The sequence below is a fragment of the Brassica napus genome, chromosome C2 (assembly GCF_020379485.1).
Source record: "Brassica napus cultivar Da-Ae chromosome C2, Da-Ae, whole genome shotgun sequence".
NCBI lineage: Eukaryota > Viridiplantae > Streptophyta > Magnoliopsida > Brassicales > Brassicaceae > Brassica > Brassica napus.
The window spans coordinates 3,682,358-3,699,478 of record NC_063445.1 but is presented as its reverse complement, the minus strand read 5'-3'; the positions used below and the strand labels follow the sequence as shown (position 1 = coordinate 3,699,478).

General features: G+C 38.9%; 2 protein-coding genes and 1 pseudogene across 3 annotated transcripts; 1 reads left to right on the top strand and 2 right to left on the bottom strand.

The window, feature by feature from the left end:
- Positions 1 to 166: 166 nt before the first annotated feature.
- LOC125581771 lies at positions 167 to 8,380 on the bottom strand (annotated as a pseudogene).
- Positions 8,381 to 9,630: 1,250 nt separating this feature from the next.
- Positions 9,631 to 11,891, top strand: LOC106431463 (ATP-dependent (S)-NAD(P)H-hydrate dehydratase). Of its 2 annotated transcripts, none has more exons than XM_048746460.1 (11): positions 9,631 to 9,881; positions 10,000 to 10,076; positions 10,167 to 10,276; positions 10,362 to 10,476; positions 10,559 to 10,621; positions 10,722 to 10,885; positions 11,018 to 11,079; positions 11,162 to 11,228; positions 11,336 to 11,386; positions 11,472 to 11,603; positions 11,697 to 11,891. In XM_048746460.1, the coding sequence occupies exons 1-11, from the start codon at positions 9,794 to 9,796 to the stop codon at positions 11,722 to 11,724; spliced, it is 957 nt and encodes a 318-aa protein (XP_048602417.1). In that variant the 5' UTR covers positions 9,631 to 9,793; the 3' UTR covers positions 11,725 to 11,891. The 2 variants fall into 2 exon arrangements, with proteins under 2 accessions (XP_048602417.1, XP_013727724.2); XM_013872270.3 differs by having other exon boundaries at positions 10,353 to 10,476.
- Positions 11,892 to 11,946: 55 nt separating this feature from the next.
- On the bottom strand, positions 11,947 to 14,651 carry LOC106431464 (stem-specific protein TSJT1). Its single transcript, XM_048746461.1, has 5 exons — positions 14,308 to 14,651; positions 12,686 to 12,926; positions 12,485 to 12,605; positions 12,290 to 12,399; positions 11,947 to 12,185 (listed from the first exon to the last, which is right to left on the bottom strand). Exons 1-5 carry the CDS (start codon positions 14,508 to 14,510, stop codon positions 12,156 to 12,158), a joined length of 705 nt encoding a protein of 234 aa, XP_048602418.1. The 5' UTR covers positions 14,511 to 14,651; the 3' UTR covers positions 11,947 to 12,155.
- Between the last annotated feature and the right edge of the window lie 2,470 nt (positions 14,652 to 17,121).

Here is a 17,121-nt window from a genome sequence, read left to right as displayed (position 1 = left end):
TAGTTCATATAAACTATTTCCCAAGGCAAGCTTGATGGTCTATAAGGTATATGTACACAATTATCTGTTTATCATTCACTTTCCGAGTAAAAGGAATCATGGAGTTCATATCATATCACCTACCTTAAACTCTTATAGACGCAAAGAAAAAGAAGAAGACTCGAGATGAAAAAACCGTTTTGATTGTCATAACTCATAAGCCTTGGTTGTTTGCTTCTAGTGACATGTTGTTTAACTGATGACGTCACTCAAAGCTTTGAAGGTAATGAGATGTATTTTACAAGTTGTAAGTTACAACCAAATATCCCCACCCAATTAACCTAATCACCCTAACAAGCTACAAGAGCGAGAAGATGTTGTTTACCAGACGATATGTATCTGAATCACCATTGTTTGATCTTGAAGAACCTTCATGCTTAAGAGACAACGCAAAAAGGAGCTCATTCCGCAAATCAGGAACTCCAGGGAGACACTAATGGTTGCAGTCTTGCTTGTGGACTGGTGCAGGACCAGCCGCAGCTGAGCCCAGGTAGTACAGTGATGGGTAGTTATCGTTTCTTTGAGCAGCCGTAGCCGTTATGTTCAACAGTTTTAGTTTAACCATCTTTGAACTTTTCTTGTATGTTCCCATGTCATGATGGAACCAGAGAGGCTCCAAAATCAGGCGGTGTCTCTATATGACATGTTCCTCCGCTTCTCCAATCCCCTCCCCTGAATTGAAAGAAAACTGGAGTGTTCTAAGAACATAAAGTGTTCTATGTTAGAGCTTCTAACAGACCATAGATTAGATTTAAGAAGAAAGGGCTACGAACACAAAGAGCTCACTCATCCAAGGAAACACACCATTAGGAAACAAACTGAAGGAGGAAAGAGTATTCAGAAAAACACTCTAAAATGACCAGTCATCTTCTCAATGCATTAGCTTGGGTGATCTGATTGGTGATCCGCAGAATCATCAACACCTGTGCATGACTCAACAAATCACGCGTTTCTGCGCAATCAGTATCTATGTTTCCTGGTCTCTACACCCTCATCACATCCAGATTATTCTCCTTCAGTTTCATTATGCCCATAGAGTCTTCGTCTTCACTTTCTTTTCCGTCAATAGAACAATGAAGGGACCTCCAAAATTTCTACACCGCAGCTTTTGACTTTCCAGGCTTTATTATCGACTATGAACACAAAAGAAAGCTCGTAGAAAGTATTTTCTCCGGCCTCAGGGCAATCCTGGTCTAGAGAGAAAGAATCTTCAAATATATACAGATGCTCTACATATCCATATAGATCTGGAATATGGTGGAGTTGGTTTGATACATATTGCACAGTGTGGCCATTCTGTTTACCTTCCTAGCCATTTCAATACGGTTACCCATGGAATAAATATTGTTTTGTGACAGCAAGATGCAAAGCTTTGAATCTGAAGGAGGAAGGAAGAGGTGTTGGAGTCAAACTGATGGTTAGGGAACCTGAAGTAGCTCGGTGAGTGAAGTGTGCAGGCACGTCTTTACCCGGTAAGAGCGCATATTTGCAAGCTGATGTCTCTATGAGATTTCTTGATTTTCGATTCAGGTTGAAGCAGTAAGCAAAGTCCAGGCATATATTTGGGTTTTGAAAAGAAGAGTCTATTCGCTCCAAGGATTGACAACCACGTGCACCTAGAGATAGAAGGGAACCTGGAAGCGGTGGAGGTGCTACGAGCTGGCTGCATCCTCTGACGTCAAGCTTAATTAGTCCGGACAGACGTACGATGCAATCTGGAATAGTCTCGAAACATTTACAGTTGATACGCAATGATATAGGAGATGTAAAAGCCTTCTCCGGTAGACATATCGGCAAAATGTAGTCAATGTTGAAGTCTGTTCGTAATCTCAACTGCGCTTCAAGTCAGGCTCCCACTCGATTATTGCTACAAAAAACGAGAGATAAGTTTTAGAGAAATGAATAATAGGGCTTTACACTCAATAAAATACAAAAAAAAAATGCTAAATATTCTTACTTTGATTCCCTCCCAAAGATTCTCAAAAATGCTATCTTGCATGATTAGTTCGACAAGAAACTTGCCAGAGAACTTGGAAGGCCAAAATCTCAATGGACAGCTATTCCAATGCAGAAATCTGAGTTTGTCTGGAAGACAGTTGAGGCCCTCGGGTATGCATAAGGTCCTTGAGCTGACTTCTAGAAACTGGAGATTATTCATCCCATCGAAAGAGGTTTTATGTATATGCATTTCCTTTCCCCATGATGTATCCAACAATATGCCTAGAACAGTTCCAGTACCCTAAGAAGAGATTATTCAACAAGAACTAATAAATCTCAGCTTAAAAACCCAAGGAAACAGAAGACTGCTGATAAATAAGAAACTTACAGTATTTTCTTCAAGTACATCAGAAATTTCTTTGTCATCCCACAAGAACTGTCGCTTTCCAGGCTCCTCCGAAGACTTTTTATTGACAATTTCTCTACCCATTTGTTGAAGTAAACTATGCATCCTTATGGATCCGCTGTAACCTATAGATATAAGAGATTTATCAGCTAAGACTTGAAGCCCATGGATGACGTCCAACTCGCTTTTTTTAAGACACCTCTTAACACTATCAACCTTGCAGTTGGAAGAAGAAAAGAAACATGCAATGTGCAGGAAAAGAGCTTTATCTTTATCATTTAAGGCGTCGTAGCTAAATCTTAAAGTTGATTCAATTTCTCTGTCAAGGCTAGACGTGAGCCTTGGTAGTGCGTCTATCCACTCCTCCTCGGACATTCCTCGCAGATATGATCCCATAACTCTCAGGGCTAGAGGAAGATCTGTTGGAGCAAATCAAAGAGATGAGAGCCGTTGGAAGTTTGAAGTCGTTGAAGTTTGAATTGGTCTTTGTCGTGTTTATTTGTTTAAGTTAATAATAGTAGTGCGTTTAGCACGAAGTCAGTACCGAGTCTTTAGGTCCAAGCTTGTTCAAGTAGTTGCTTATTTGTAGGAGTTCATTGTTTTCTCTGTAAGACTATTTTAACAGCCATTTGTTTTCATTGAACGAATTACAGTTTTCATATACAAAAACAGAGTACTTGATATTATTACAAATTGGTATCAGAGCTCTGTGCTTAGAAAAAGAGAGATGGGAGACGACAAAATGAAACTGCCGCAGTTCGATGGACATTGGGATCACTGGAGTGAAGTTATGGAGAACTTCTTCCGAGCCAAGGGACTATGGAGTACGATTGAAACCGGTGTTGAAGAACCTGCAGATGCAACAGTGCTGACTGCAGAACAGAGCCTGCAACTGGAGAACAGCAGGACTGACGATCACAAGGTCAAGCACTACTTGTACCAGAGCATTGACAGGGTGACGTTTGAGCAGATCTTGGACAGAAGAACGTCTAAGATCATCTGGGATTCAATGAAATCAAAGTATGGTGGCAATGCTCGAGTGAAGAGATCGCTACTGCAGAAGTTGAGAAGAGATTTTGAAGTCTTGGAGATGAAGGAGAGTGAAAGTATTGAGGAATACTTCAAGCGTGTGTTGGGAATTACCAATCAAATGAGGAGCAATGGTGAGGTCATGACAGACTCAAAGGTGGTTGAGAAGATTCTCAGAACTCTCAGTGAGAAGTTCATGTATGTGGTGGTATCAATTGAAGAATCCAAAGACATTGAGACCGTCACATTAGATGAACTGCAGAGTTCTTTGGTGGTTCACGAGCAGAAGTTTAAGAAGAGTGAGAAAGGTGATGATCAAGTACTAAAGATCACACATGGGAGAGGAATGGGATCCAGAGGCAGAGGGTCTTTCGCAAGAGGTAGAGGACGAGGTCGTGGCAGGACTACATTCAACAAGAGCACAGTGGAGTGCTACAAGTGCCACAAGCTTGGTCATTTCCAGAATGAATGTCCAAAGTGGGAAGAAGAGGCAAATTATGCAGATCTTGAAGATGAAGAGATGCTACTGATGGCGTTTGTTGAGGAACTGGAGATTGATGAAGTGCATCAAGAGGAGGCAGGCAACCAAGTCGTTGTGCACTCACTAATGGTTGGTTCTGAGAGACAAGAGAGCTTAAGGAAGAAAGTATGGTTTCTTGACTCAGGTTGCTCAAATCATATGAGCGGAGACAAGAGATTGTTCTCCACGCTTGATGAGAAATTCAGTCATTCAGTCAAGCTAGGCAACAACAAGAGGATGGAGGTTGTTGGAAAAGGGAACCTGAAGCTGATGTTCAATGGTGCAAGCTACATGATAAGTGATGTGTACTACGTACCAGAACTAAAGAACAACCTTCTGAGCTTGGGACAGCTGCAGGAGAAGAAAATCACGATCATCATTCAGAGTGGAGTCTGCAAAATCTATCATGAAGAGAAGGGCTTGATAGCAGAAAGTAAGATGAGTGCAAATCGCATGTTCATGCTGATTGATCAAGGTAAAGATGTTGCAGAATCCAGTGAACGTCGATGCCTGCAGACAACAACTGATGACATAGCAAGACTGTGGCACGAGCGCTATGGTCATCTCAGTCACCAAGGAATGAAGACACTGCAGAGTAAAAACATGGTGAGAGGGCTCCCAAACTTCGAAGCTCAGAAGTTCACTTGCTCAGATTGCTTAGTGGGGAAGCAACCGAGAAAGCCCATGCCTAAGAAGAGCTCATGGAGAGCAGAAGGAGTGTTGGAGCTCATCCACTCTGATATATGTGGTCCCATCAGTCCTATATCCAACAGTGGAATGAGGTACATCCTTTGTTTCATTGATGATTACAGTAGGAAGGGGTGGGTGTATTTCCTGAATGAGAAATCAGAAGCTTTTGATCATTTCAAAATCTTCAAGAAGATGGTGGAGACAGAGACTGAGAAACACATCAAAGGTCTGAGAACTGATAGGGGAGGAGAGTACATATCAACGGAGTTCTCAAACTACTGCAAGGAGCAAGGAATCAGGAGACAGTTGACCACTCCCTACACTCCGCAGCAGAACGGGATTGCAGAGAGAAAGAACTGCACTGTGATGAACATGGTCAGGTCCATGATCGCAAACAAGAAGGTACCAAGGGTCTTCTGGACAGAGGCGGTGAGATGGACGTTCTATGTTCTTAATAGGTGCCCTACCGTGGCTGTTAAGAACATCACACCTCAGGAAGCTTGGAGTGGAATCAAACCAAGCGTGGAACACTTCAGAGTCTGGGGATGCATTGCACATGTCCACATCTCGGATCAGAGAAGAACCAAACTCGATGATAAGAGCACACCATGTGTTCTAATTGGCTTCTCCGAAGAGTCTAAGGGTTACAGACTTTACAACCCAAAGACCAAGAAGGTGATGACGAGTCGTGATGTGGTATTTGAGGAGACAAAAGGATGGGACTGGGAGAAGGATCATGATGCAGAGGAAGCTCTGACCTGGAGTGGTGATGATCTGGTTTGGGAAGAGAGTGATGAAGAAGGTGACGCTGGTGAGGAAGGAAATGATAATGGTCAGACACCACAAGAAGATCAGAATGAGCATACGGTGGAAGCCAGGGAGGGAAGAATCAGAAGGCCTCCAAGTTACTTAAGGGACTATGTTCATGTCGTGGAGAACATAGATGATGAAGAGGAAGAGGTTAACATGGTGGAGATGAACTCAACAGATCCATCTACCTTTGAGGAAGCAGAGAAGAGCTCAAAGTGGAGAGAAGCAATGGATGAAGAAATCAATTCCATCGAGAAGAATCAAACTTGGGAGCTCTGCTCACTACCTAATGAAGCGAAGTGTATTGGCGTGAAGTGGATATACAAAACAAAGCTGAATGAGCTTGGAGAGGTGATCAAGTGCAAAGCAAGGCTGGTAGCGAAGGGATACTCTCAAGAGCATGGAATCGACTACACTGAGGTATATGCTCCTGTTGCTCGAATGGATACTATACGAACTATTCTGTCTACTGCAGCACAGAGAGGATGGATCATATACCAGCTCGATGTCAAGTCTGCTTTTCTCCATGGTGTACTCACAGAAGATGTCTACATACAGCAGCCGAAAGGATATGTGGTAGAGGGACAAGAAGATGAAGTTTACAAGCTCCACAAGGCACTGTATGGGTTGAAGCAAGCTCCAAGGGCCTGGTTTAGCCGCATTGAAGAGTACTTCATGAAGTCTGGTTTCACTAAGTCACAGAACGAGGAGACGTTGTTCTTAAAGGTCAATGATCAAGGTAACATCTTGATTGTTAGTGTCTATGTCGATGACCTGATTTACACAGGAAGTGATCTCACAATGATGATGGAGTTTAAGAGATCAATGCAACAAGAATTCAACATGACTGATCTTGGTAAGATGAGGTACTTTCTGGGGCTAGAAGTGCATCAGATGTCAACTGGGATTCACATATCACAAGCGAAGTATGCTCGAGAGATTCTGAAGCGCTTTGACATGGAAGACTGCAATCCAGTTGCCAATCCGATGCTACCAGGAGAGAAGCTTGATATGAATAAGGAAGGAGAAAGAGTAGATGCAACACTCTACAAGCAGATGATTGGAAGCCTCATGTACATCACAACCACGAGACCTGACCTTCAGTTCTCTGTAAGTCTTCTGAGTCGCTTTATGGCAAGTCCCACAAAGCTACATGCGCAAGCTGTCAAGAAGGTGTTGAGGTATCTGAAGGGGACAGCTGATTTTGGTATTTGGTACGATGGACAAGGAACTGGAGAGTTACTTGTCTACACTGACAGTGACTTCGCAGGGGACATCGATAGCAGGAAGAGTACCTCAGGCTATGTGTTCTTGCTAGACAACGCAGCAGTGGCATGGTGCTCCAAGAAGCAACCCATTGTGACGTTGTCAACTACCGAAGCTGAGTATGTGGCTGCTTCAACATGTGCGTGTCAAGCTATCTGGTTTAAGAGAGTCATGAAGGAGCTGGGGTATGAAGCAGATGGAAGCACAGTCATTCTTTGCGATAACACTTCCACAATCAAGTTATCAAAGAATCCAGTGTTTCATGGGAGATGCAAGCATATTGGGGTAAGGTTTCACTTCCTACGTGACTTGGTGAATGAAGGTGAAGTGAGTTTGGAGCATTGCGGAACAGAGGAACAAGTTGCAGACATTTTCACGAAGCCTTTGCGCAGAGAAGTGTTCGAGAAGATGAGAATCAAGCTTGGGATTTGCTCAGCTAAGGATAAGCTGAAACTTGAGGATCAAGTTTAGTTTAGGGAGGGTTTGTTGGAGCAAATCAAAGAGATGAGAGCCGTTGGAAGTTTGAAGTCGTTGAAGTTTGAATTGGTCTTTGTCGTGTTTATTTGTTTAAGTTAATAATAGTAGTGCGTTTAGCACGAAGTCAGTACCGAGTCTTTAGGTCCAAGCTTGTTCAAGTAGTTGCTTATTTGTAGGAGTTCATTGTTTTCTCTGTAAGACTATTTTAACAGCCATTTGTTTTCATTGAACGAATTACAGTTTTCATATACAAAAACAGAGTACTTGATATTATTACAAGATCACCAGCAAGTCCAGTAACTTCCCTAGCAAGACTTTCAAAACCATAATCTGGAGACTTTTGACCAAAAGCATATTGGCAAAAGATCTGAAGAGACTCCTTTCTAGTTGGAAATTTCATATCGTAGATATGATCGATCCCCAATCTGAGTTTATTGAGAAGGTTTCTATCTTCGGTTGTAATGATAAGCATACTTCCAGGACCAAACCATCCACGTTTGTTTGCCATTTCCTCTAGTTGCCACCAGCTATCCACTTCATCAAGAACAACCAACACCTTTTTGTCCCTCAGCATTTCTTGAGCCACTCCTAAGTGACCAACCACAATATCCTTTTGGTTGAATATTTGAGACAACAAGTTTTTCTGCAAACTCAACTTCAACTGATAGTCATTACCACAAGGCTTCTCATAATTTCCTCTGATATTCTCCAAAAAAGTGCTAAATGGAAAACTAAGAGAGAGTTGGTTGTATAAGACTCTGGCAGTGGTCGTCTTCCCAATCCCGGCAGGCCCCGCAACCACAATCACCTTAACTTTGTCTGATTGTAGGATGAACTTGGATTTTATCTCTATGATACGAGCTCCTATGCCAACAAAGTCATCAAAGTCTTTTGATGGTGTAAAACCCAGCACAGCCGTGACGTCTGAGGCAACTTTGTTGATCAAATCAGCTTCATTGTCACTAACAAAAACAGAGGCTATTCATTAAAAGAGTCATCATGTACACATAATAAGCAAAGTGGAAGTAAAAGTAAAAGTGAACGAACCAGTTTCTAGAGTGATAACCAGCTATACCCGCGACATCATTCAAAGCTTGCCTCCATGCCTTCATCTTTTCTTCTTTTCCCACACAGGCTATGTCAAAGGCCTTTCCAGAATCTCCGGTCTGCTTCCTTACATCAGATGGATCCACTTGGTAGAAAATGATAAGGAAACATTAGGATACCGCCAAGTCAAGTCAAGAACTGTATTTTTTTTTTGATATAAATTATTTGTATTTCAGTGCATAGTGGAAGCTAAAAGTGATTGTATGGATTTAGAAAAATAAAGGAAAATGTTGTTTTAGAATAAAACATATTTGAACAACTAACTGTAGTTTGACTTTACAATGTTCATGGCTCGCTTCAGATTAAGCCATTATCGTAAAGAACAGAGATTGTGTACCGTTGCTGTTCTTACAAGTCCTTCAATTTAAAAGCTTCATTAAAAAAATTTAGAGAAATTGTACTATACTTGGGGTAAGACTGAGCGAATGATGGTTACAGATTTGATCTGAGATCAAGAAAACAAAAGAAGCAACAAGGTCTCTTCCTTGCACATTCATAGGTTCTGTCATCTACTTTTTCTCCTCCCACCCCTCGATATTGTTATTGTCCCATCTCCCTTCTTCTTGACCATCTACAAGATCAGGGAAGTAAGAAAAAACATTACGAACACTCAAAGTTCTAAGTTAGAGCTTCTAAACAGACACCATGGATTACATATAAGACAGCAATCACTAAGAACATAAAACGCTCACTCATCGCAAGGAAACAAACTGAAGGGAGAAAGTGTATTCAGAAGAAGCAAAAAAGAAGTCTAAAATGGCCAATCATCTTCTCGTGTTCTCACACTACATTAGCGTGAAAGTGTTTTGATTGGTGATCAGCAGAATAGATCCATACATTCTTTTGCAATAGTGCCAATTCTCAAAAAAAAAAAACTAAGAAGTCTCAACTAACTATCAACCATTCACTTGAATCCTAGCAAAGGCAGAAGATTTGAGCATCACGAGATTGTTCTAGAGGCATTAATAACTTCCACAATCCAGAGCATCAACTAGCCATCAATCATTCACGGCATCAATCTATCTCTGATTACACAAACGCAAACGAAAGAATCGAACTTTGAGAGAGAGAGAGAGAGAGTGAATACAAGACCTTCTTGTTGTTGTTGTTGTTGGTGCTGAGAAGCTTGAGATTGAACAAATCGTTCGTATTGTTCAGCCTTTTCAAGAAAAGGCTTGTATCCAAGCTCCAGCGACATGTACCCGAACGCCAGTGATCCCAACACCACCACCGATGATCGAATCGCGTTGTCCATCGCCGTCCTCTTCATTTTCTTCCCCCCCCTCTCTCTCTCTCTCTCTCTCTCTCCAACTCCAACTCCAAAAGCGTTTTCTTTCCCTAATTAATAAGTAAGACCCACCAAACGAGACAGAGGGTTCCTCTTCCGGTGCGGTTGAGTTTCTCTCATTCACCTTCTTCAACTGTCACGGCCCATTACAGCCCAAATCAGACCGTGACAGAAGAACGCTTTGTGGCTCAAAGTTTAATTCTCCCCCAAGCTCACCAGAGAAATGAGCTCCACAACGGAGGCAGACGCTGAGAGTGTTCTGAGACTCGTGACGCCATCGCTCGACCTTAAACGACACAAAGGCCAAGCTGGTTACAAACTTACCTTCATCTCTTTTACTTTATCATCGGTTTTGAATCAAATTTGAATTTCAAAGTTTGAGTCTTTTTTATGTAAAGCTCATGTTTTGTAAACGGATCTTGTGTTTAGGGAAGATAGCTGTGATCGGAGGCTGTCGTGAATACACAGGAGCTCCCTACTTCGCCGCCATTTCTGCTTTAAAGATCGTCAGTAGTTTCGTTTCGTTTCTTATTAGAGCCTCATCACAACAGATTCTTTAGACTAATCTTTGGTCTTGTCTCCGTAAACCTCTGTAGGGTGCTGACTTGTCTCATGTCTTCTGCACGAAAGACGCAGCTCCTGTTATAAAGAGCTATAGTCCTGAGCTTATAGTTCACCCTGTTCTTGAAGAATCTTACACCGTCAGGTGAATATATTCCCAGTCCACACGTTTGTTTGTTATTAAGTGAATTTCATGATCTCAATGTTTTGTTATGATGTAGTCACTTCAGTGAAGAAGAGAAGAGACAAGTCCAGGAGAGAGTGGTTGGAGAAGTGGATAAATGGATGGAAAGATTTGATTGTCTTGTGATTGGTCCTGGCTTGGGAAGGGATCCGTTTCTCCTGGTACAGATTCATCTCTCACCACATTATGTAATTTGAGTTTACTATGGCTTTGGTGTTTGACTTGAGGACTCTGTGTTTGCAGGAATGTGTGAGTAAAATCATGCTTCTTGCCAAGAAGTTCAGTGTTCCTTTTGTTGTAGATGGGGTAAGCAGTTACATAGACCTTAAAGATTGGATCAGAATATCAGATTAATCTCTTCCTCCCAAATCTTTTATTATGTTTGATCTCTTCAACGATTCTGCAGGACGGGCTGTTTCTTGTAACAAATTCAATTGATCTTGTCAACAGCTATCCGCTTGCTGTCTTGACTCCGAATGTGAACGAGTATAAGCGTTTGGTTCAGAGAGTGCTGAACTGTGAAGTGGATGAAGAGAATGCTGAAGATCAACTACGTTCTTTGGCCAGTCAGTAAGTACAAAACTCAGTTTAGAAGTATCCAAAAGCCATGTAGTTAGAAGTATTTCCACACAGACCTAGGCTGAACTGATGACTTTCAGAACTAAATCTGGTGTAATGATATTAGACGCATGTGTCATTCAGGATTGGTGGCGTAACGATTCTGAGGAAAGGCAAATCTGATCTTATAAGCAATGGGGAGATAGGTGAGTGACTTTTTCTCTTATCCTTTCTCTATGTTAGAATTTTTTTGAGAATGTCAAGTGTGGTTATGTCTATTTCTTGCAGTAAAATCAGTGAGCATATATGGTTCTCCAAGGCGATGTGGTGGACAAGGTGATATTCTCTCTGGGAGGTGAGTTCGCTATTCTTTGATCTAATATCATTAGATTGCTCCGGTTAAAAAGTCTAAACTTGTGTAGCCCACTAATAGTCGTTCTACATGTATTTGTTTTCATCTAGTGTTGCAGTGTTTTTGTCATGGTCGCAACAGCTTATATCAGGTCATGAAAGGTTGTTAGATATCTCCTTCATCATATGTTTTATTGAGTTTTTTTTTTTTCTCATTTTGTTTTTGACGCTCTCTGAAAATTTCCAGTCTCTCGGAGAATCCAGCCATATTGGGATGCATAGCTGCATCTGGACTGCTGAGAAAGGCTACATCTCTGGCTTTTACAAAACATAAGAGATCAACTCTCACAAGCGACATTATTGAATGTTTAGGGGAGAGGTATTGATTTGTTTATTAGTACTGAAGCTGCTGCCATCAGAGAATCCACGAAGCATTTTTTTTGGGCATTTATATATTTGCTTCTTTCTACAGTTTGGAGGATATCTGCCCTGCATCTTAATCTGCAGAACACTAGAGTTGGTCTTGCCTTCCACTACACCTTAATGTCTGTGAGAAACTTCAAAAGATGTTCCTGTTCTCTTTCGTCTCAGTATTGTTCTTCTCAGTGACTGTTGTGATTATGAAATAACGATTACTACTCAATATTAAGGATCCATTCTATGCCAATCTCAGTATAACTTCATACATATCCATGTCTGAGAATTTTACGAGAAAAACAGGAGATGCAAACATTAAGAGAGTTAATTTATTGGGACGAAGACACTAAAAACACCAGAAGAGACAGACATTGGCTGTACAAAGAAACAAAAGACAAAGGAGAGATACGACACTACACACACCATCACCAACCATTGATAGCTTTAAAGAACTCATAGGACAGCTTGTTTTTTTCTACATCATTATTTATTTTTGCTGTTAGAGTTCTCTTTCTCAGTCTGCAAGAACTGTTGCTCCTTCCACCTGTGTTCCACCACCATTGTTTGTGTTATGAGCTTTCTTAAAAATGTTACTGGAAAAAAAATAAAAACCAGATATGATATGTTCTTGGAGAATCAATCAATCACCTTGAAGGTAGCTCCCCAAATCTCTTCCTCTTTAGCAGGAATGGCAGTGATCTTGTTCTTAGGATTCTCAAAGCTCCTAAGCCCACCTAATGCAGTCGAGTAGAAACAGCCTGCGACATAGACAACCATTCAAATCGCTATTATAGCTTGCAGTGTCTTAAATTCTTGAACTTAAAAAAAAAAAGAAAAACCAACCTTGAGGGAAAGAAGCAAGTGATTTCCCACAAGCACCTTTTAGCAAGTCAAGATCATCAGCAAATGCTACATATCCATCAGCTGTTATCCCCCAATACAATGGAACCTTACCAACTTGGTCCTGCAGCAAATTAAAATCAGAGTTTTACCACCAAATTCAATTTACCGCACAGTAAAAAAGGGGGATTAAAATGAACTTACAGAGGCTACAAACAGTGTGGAGGTTGATTTATCAAAGACCACAAAGGCGAAATCGCCACTTAGGTGAGACACTACGTGGTTAGCCGGGTAAGGAGCTCTGTCACGGAGAGTCTTGTAAGCCTCGATGACCAAGAGAACCTCGTTTGCATTCTTTGCAAGCCCATATTGCTGCTTCAAGCTTCCTAGGTTGTCAAGTGAGCCTTGGAACAAGCAGAATATCTCATCTTTAGCCCCAAATGACCTGCATAAATTCGAGAAAACCCATCTTTAAGACAAGCATAAGCCTATATATTATATCCACAGAGTTCATATTAACTCAATTTGAGATCTCTAGAGGAGCAAAACAAAGGTTTAGACTTTTAAACCAATTTGATCAAAAGGTACTAAGAATGTGAGGCATAATAATAATTCATAAGGCAATCAATAAATAATAGTTGTGGGGTTATCATAGCCTCATAGGGTTTGGTGGACCAATCAAAACTGCTTTTGTAGACTGGCCATACCATGTCACATCCAAAAATACTTATTCTCTTATGATTCTTTTAACTATATAGATTTGTGGATGAATTTTGAGATATCATTTTTTACCACATGGTGCTGGTTGGTCATCCCCTCTGAGAAAATTTATTTTGTGGATAGTAAATAGTGATTGTACCACATCATTGGTATTTGACTATTTACTAAGAAAAATAACTCATATAGTTATCTATTATCCGTTCATTAATGTGATTCATGCGCATGTAGACGTCTCTGTCTATGAACAAGGACCAAGTTTTGTCTAAGTTTTGGGGTTAATGACTTCCAAATAGAATCCAAGTCTCTTTGACATGAACAATTCAGTTATGAGTCATGAGAAGCTTGTGAATCATCTTTGGTGATCTACACAGCTTTGTTCTTGTGTTCCACCGACAAGTGAAGTACTATTTTTTATATATTTTAAGGTATCTATTTTTTTTTGGATCTCCCAATCTTATATTTTTAGGTCATGAAAATAACATGTAAATACGTTACTTGATTTTGATTCTGTGATGACTACACAAAGATTGAAAGAACTACCAATTGGAATCTTTACTTTGGATAAATATTCAGATATTTTAAAACTTTAGTTTTCCTATATGAACCATATTCCATATAACTAGGATCTATAAATTTTATAAGTTAGCTATGCTGTTTCTCAAAATAATATATTAGATACAATATTTGGACTTTCATTATTGTTTGGGACCACGCACCACACCACACCACACCACACCACACGTCACCCTTAAATAACCCCATTATGTCGATCAGAATCTAGACTTTTATACAAAACAAAATTATCTACACCATTAAAAAATAGTCAGTGATTTTTACTAATCTTCTCTTCTGATAAGAAAATAAGACGAAATAGGGTTCAACTGGTCGATACATGCAACTTGACTCCCTACGTTGTTGTATTTTTATTATTTATTTTTTTTCGTAAAAAATGTATATTTATTATTGTCTTCTTGTAGTGATTTTTTTTAAAAAATAATTGATTTTAAACTCAATGAAATTAAAACGCTCGACGATGATTTCACTGGAATCATCATGAAGCTAATTCCAAAGACTTAAATTATATAAGTAAATCGCCGGCGACTCACCTCGGCCGGAGAGGACTCTCTTTGTGGTGGGTATACGCAAGCTGCACATAGTCGCCGACTTGTACGGACACAGCGGATGGGTTTTTCTCGACGAACTTGTTAACTAGAGTCGCCCCGGTTGTCTTTGGAGACGGAGTTCGACTGCCGGCTGCAACCAGCTCTTCCGGTAGCGATACTATAGCTCCGCTGAAAATTCCCAACATCTTCTACCTCCACCGATGATAATAACGTAACTACTTGCTGAATCCTTGAGTTCTCTCTTTGTTTGAGATATATGGGACAATGGATATGGGAGGTTGAGACAAATGAGAGAGATGGTGTTTATTTAATATAGGAGGCTGACGAATGATATGGTGGCTATATTCGTCATTTCAAGTTTTCTGAATCTTTTTTTATTGATTCTTTGTTTTTTAGTTCTTAGTTTATTACAATGAAAATAACGTATTGACGTGTATACTTATGGAAGTGACGCACAAATACGCAAGTCCCACACGGAAGAGATGGAATCATTCTCGAGCGTTAGATTCTAGTTTTTGTCGAGACTTATGTTGCCTTTGTGGTCTCTTGTCTTATCCATCTCCTTTTCATATACGTAGTTATTTTTTTATTTTTTTTTAAGATGGCTTATGTAACATATATGTAGTTGGAGTAAATTTTCATTTTAACATATACGTAGTTAGAGTAAATTTTCATATACGTAGTTATTGAAAATTTACTCCAACTATATAACCTATATAATCTCAAAATTTAAATTACTGTAATTTTTTTTTGAGATTATCTGAAATTTATTTGTTTGTTTATTTTCAAACTAACTTTAATAAATTTAACTCGGTTTCTTTTTTTTGATAAAATGTTAAGAAAAAATATCATAGGATACGACGTTGTTTCCATTTTTAAGCTACCATACACTTTTCGTATATAAGAAAAAAATAACATCCCGTGGAAGTACCTTAGCCTATTGGTTAAGGTTTAAAGGCTTCTACACCCCGGTCTGGGGTTCAAATCTCAGACTATGCAATTTCTTGCAGATTATAGGATGCGAAGCTTTCGGAGGTTCCAGAGTACTGTAAGCAGAGCCGTTCGTTGTGATCGCCTGTTGTGGTGAGAGCCTGTCCATCGAGGATGTCGTACATGCAGAACCGTCTGTGGTTTCAAGTGTTTCGGGGAGAGCTTCATCGTAGAATCATTATTCGGGAGCTATTCATCATTATCGCATATGTTGCAAGTAGTTGATCATCATATCTAATAGATTTAGAGATGATGTAAGGTGTTATCCAGCGTAAAAAAAAAAAAAAGATAACATCCACTTACAAGTTACGACTTTCTCTTCCATTTTCTTCGCCTTATTTTCTTACATTTTAATAGGAAAACCAGCAAACAATCATAATGAAACTAAATGTATGTAACTGGTAAAATGTAATATGCACAAACATATAATTATCCTTTTCCATAAAAATAAAATATACTTTAGGACGAAATCTGACTATTTAAATCTAATCTTGTCGGGGAAAAGAAATATGTCATATTAATTAAACCAAGTGATGTATCACCATATTTATCTTCTTTTTACGCTTTTTACTAATACGATTCCATTGAAACGAAATCACCAACCATCACCAGGATATTTAAACTGGTCTTGGTGTGTGATGCAAAACCTCTTTTTGGTTTAAATCAGATCAGATAAATTAGGAGCGAGGTAGAATTTGTGTTCTGAAAGCAACTTGAACCTAATTTAAATCGACATTTATCATCATTGAATTTTGAAATATGATTGAAACTAGTAAGCTTAAGATTTTGAACGATAAAATTTAAACATCTTTAACAAATGAAATAAACACAGCTACGTGATCCATATTATCCGTGTCTTACTGTATAATTTCGTTCGCAAAAGAACTATTCAGTTCTCCTGTTTTTAATTTATGGAGTAATAATTTTCGAGACATTATAAATTCATCAAAGATTCAAAACTCTGTGCTACATCATTCAATAATTTGGAGCTTTTGTAATAATAATCAATCTTTCTTCCTTTTTGGGTCAATAATTAAAATTTCTTATATTTTTATTTTTAATTTTTGTTTTGTGAAAAAGGAATAAAAACATTATCAGAAAAGAATCTGTGTTGACAAAAGAAATATAAAATATTAAGAATGTTAGAACAGTGGACGCCCATTGTTTTTGTTTTGGAGACTGGCCCACTGCTTTAGTAATTTTCCCGGTGGATCAGGAAAAAAAGAAGAATAATACCTACTTGACAATTCATGTGAGTGGTTTTGCAATCTTACTTCGATTTTGAATATGATATATTTGTTGCTTTCAAATTTTTTTATTTTTTTTTGTCAATTGTTGCTTTCAAATTTAATGGTACATCTCTGAAATTTGAGATTTGATAGAAGATAATAGATATACGGAAATAAACCCAAACCTAAAAATTTTCATTTTCAAAAAAATTAAGACTTAAACTAATATTTTTTTTTTATCTTATAAGGTCTAAACAATTCGATAACATGATAAAATCTCTTTGATTATTTTTAATTACAATAATTATCCACCTAAGGCAAATGAAAAATCAATATTGGACAATATTCAATCGTTATATACTATCATGGTTTATCATATCTATGAAAGTTGTACTAAAATCATCTTCATCCATACTCCATAATTTACTCCAAAAATGAAGTTGGAAATATATCATGAACAAAAAATAAAAGATTATTCTATAAATAGAGCAATAAAAGATTACTCTAAAAATAATAGGGTGATTTTTTTTATTTTTTGTTCATACCTCATTTTCCACTCCATTTAATCCATTTATAG

What these genes read in the sequence shown, in the direction of transcription:
- LOC106431463 (XM_013872270.3), top strand. Translation starts at nt 9,794, where the DNA reads ATGAGCTCCACAACGGAGGCAGACGCTGAGAGTGTTCTGAGACTCGTG. An exon ending in GGTGATATTCTCTCTGGGAG is followed by an intron (nt 11,229 to 11,335) that starts GTGAGTTCGCTA and finishes GTTTTCATCTAG; the next exon opens with TGTTGCAGTGTTTTTGTCAT. An exon ending in CTTATATCAGGTCATGAAAG is followed by an intron (nt 11,387 to 11,471) that starts GTTGTTAGATAT and finishes GAAAATTTCCAG; the next exon opens with TCTCTCGGAGAATCCAGCCA.
- LOC106431464 (XM_048746461.1), bottom strand. Translation starts at nt 14,510, where the DNA reads ATGTTGGGAATTTTCAGCGGAGCTATAGTATCGCTACCGGAAGAGCTG. An exon ending in ACTTGCTTCTTTCCCTCAAG is followed by an intron (nt 12,400 to 12,484) that starts GTTGGTTTTTCT and finishes TCTATGTCGCAG; the next exon opens with GCTGTTTCTACTCGACTGCA. An exon ending in TTTGGGGAGCTACCTTCAAG is followed by an intron (nt 12,186 to 12,289) that starts GTGATTGATTGA and finishes GGTGGAACACAG; the next exon opens with GTGGAAGGAGCAACAGTTCT.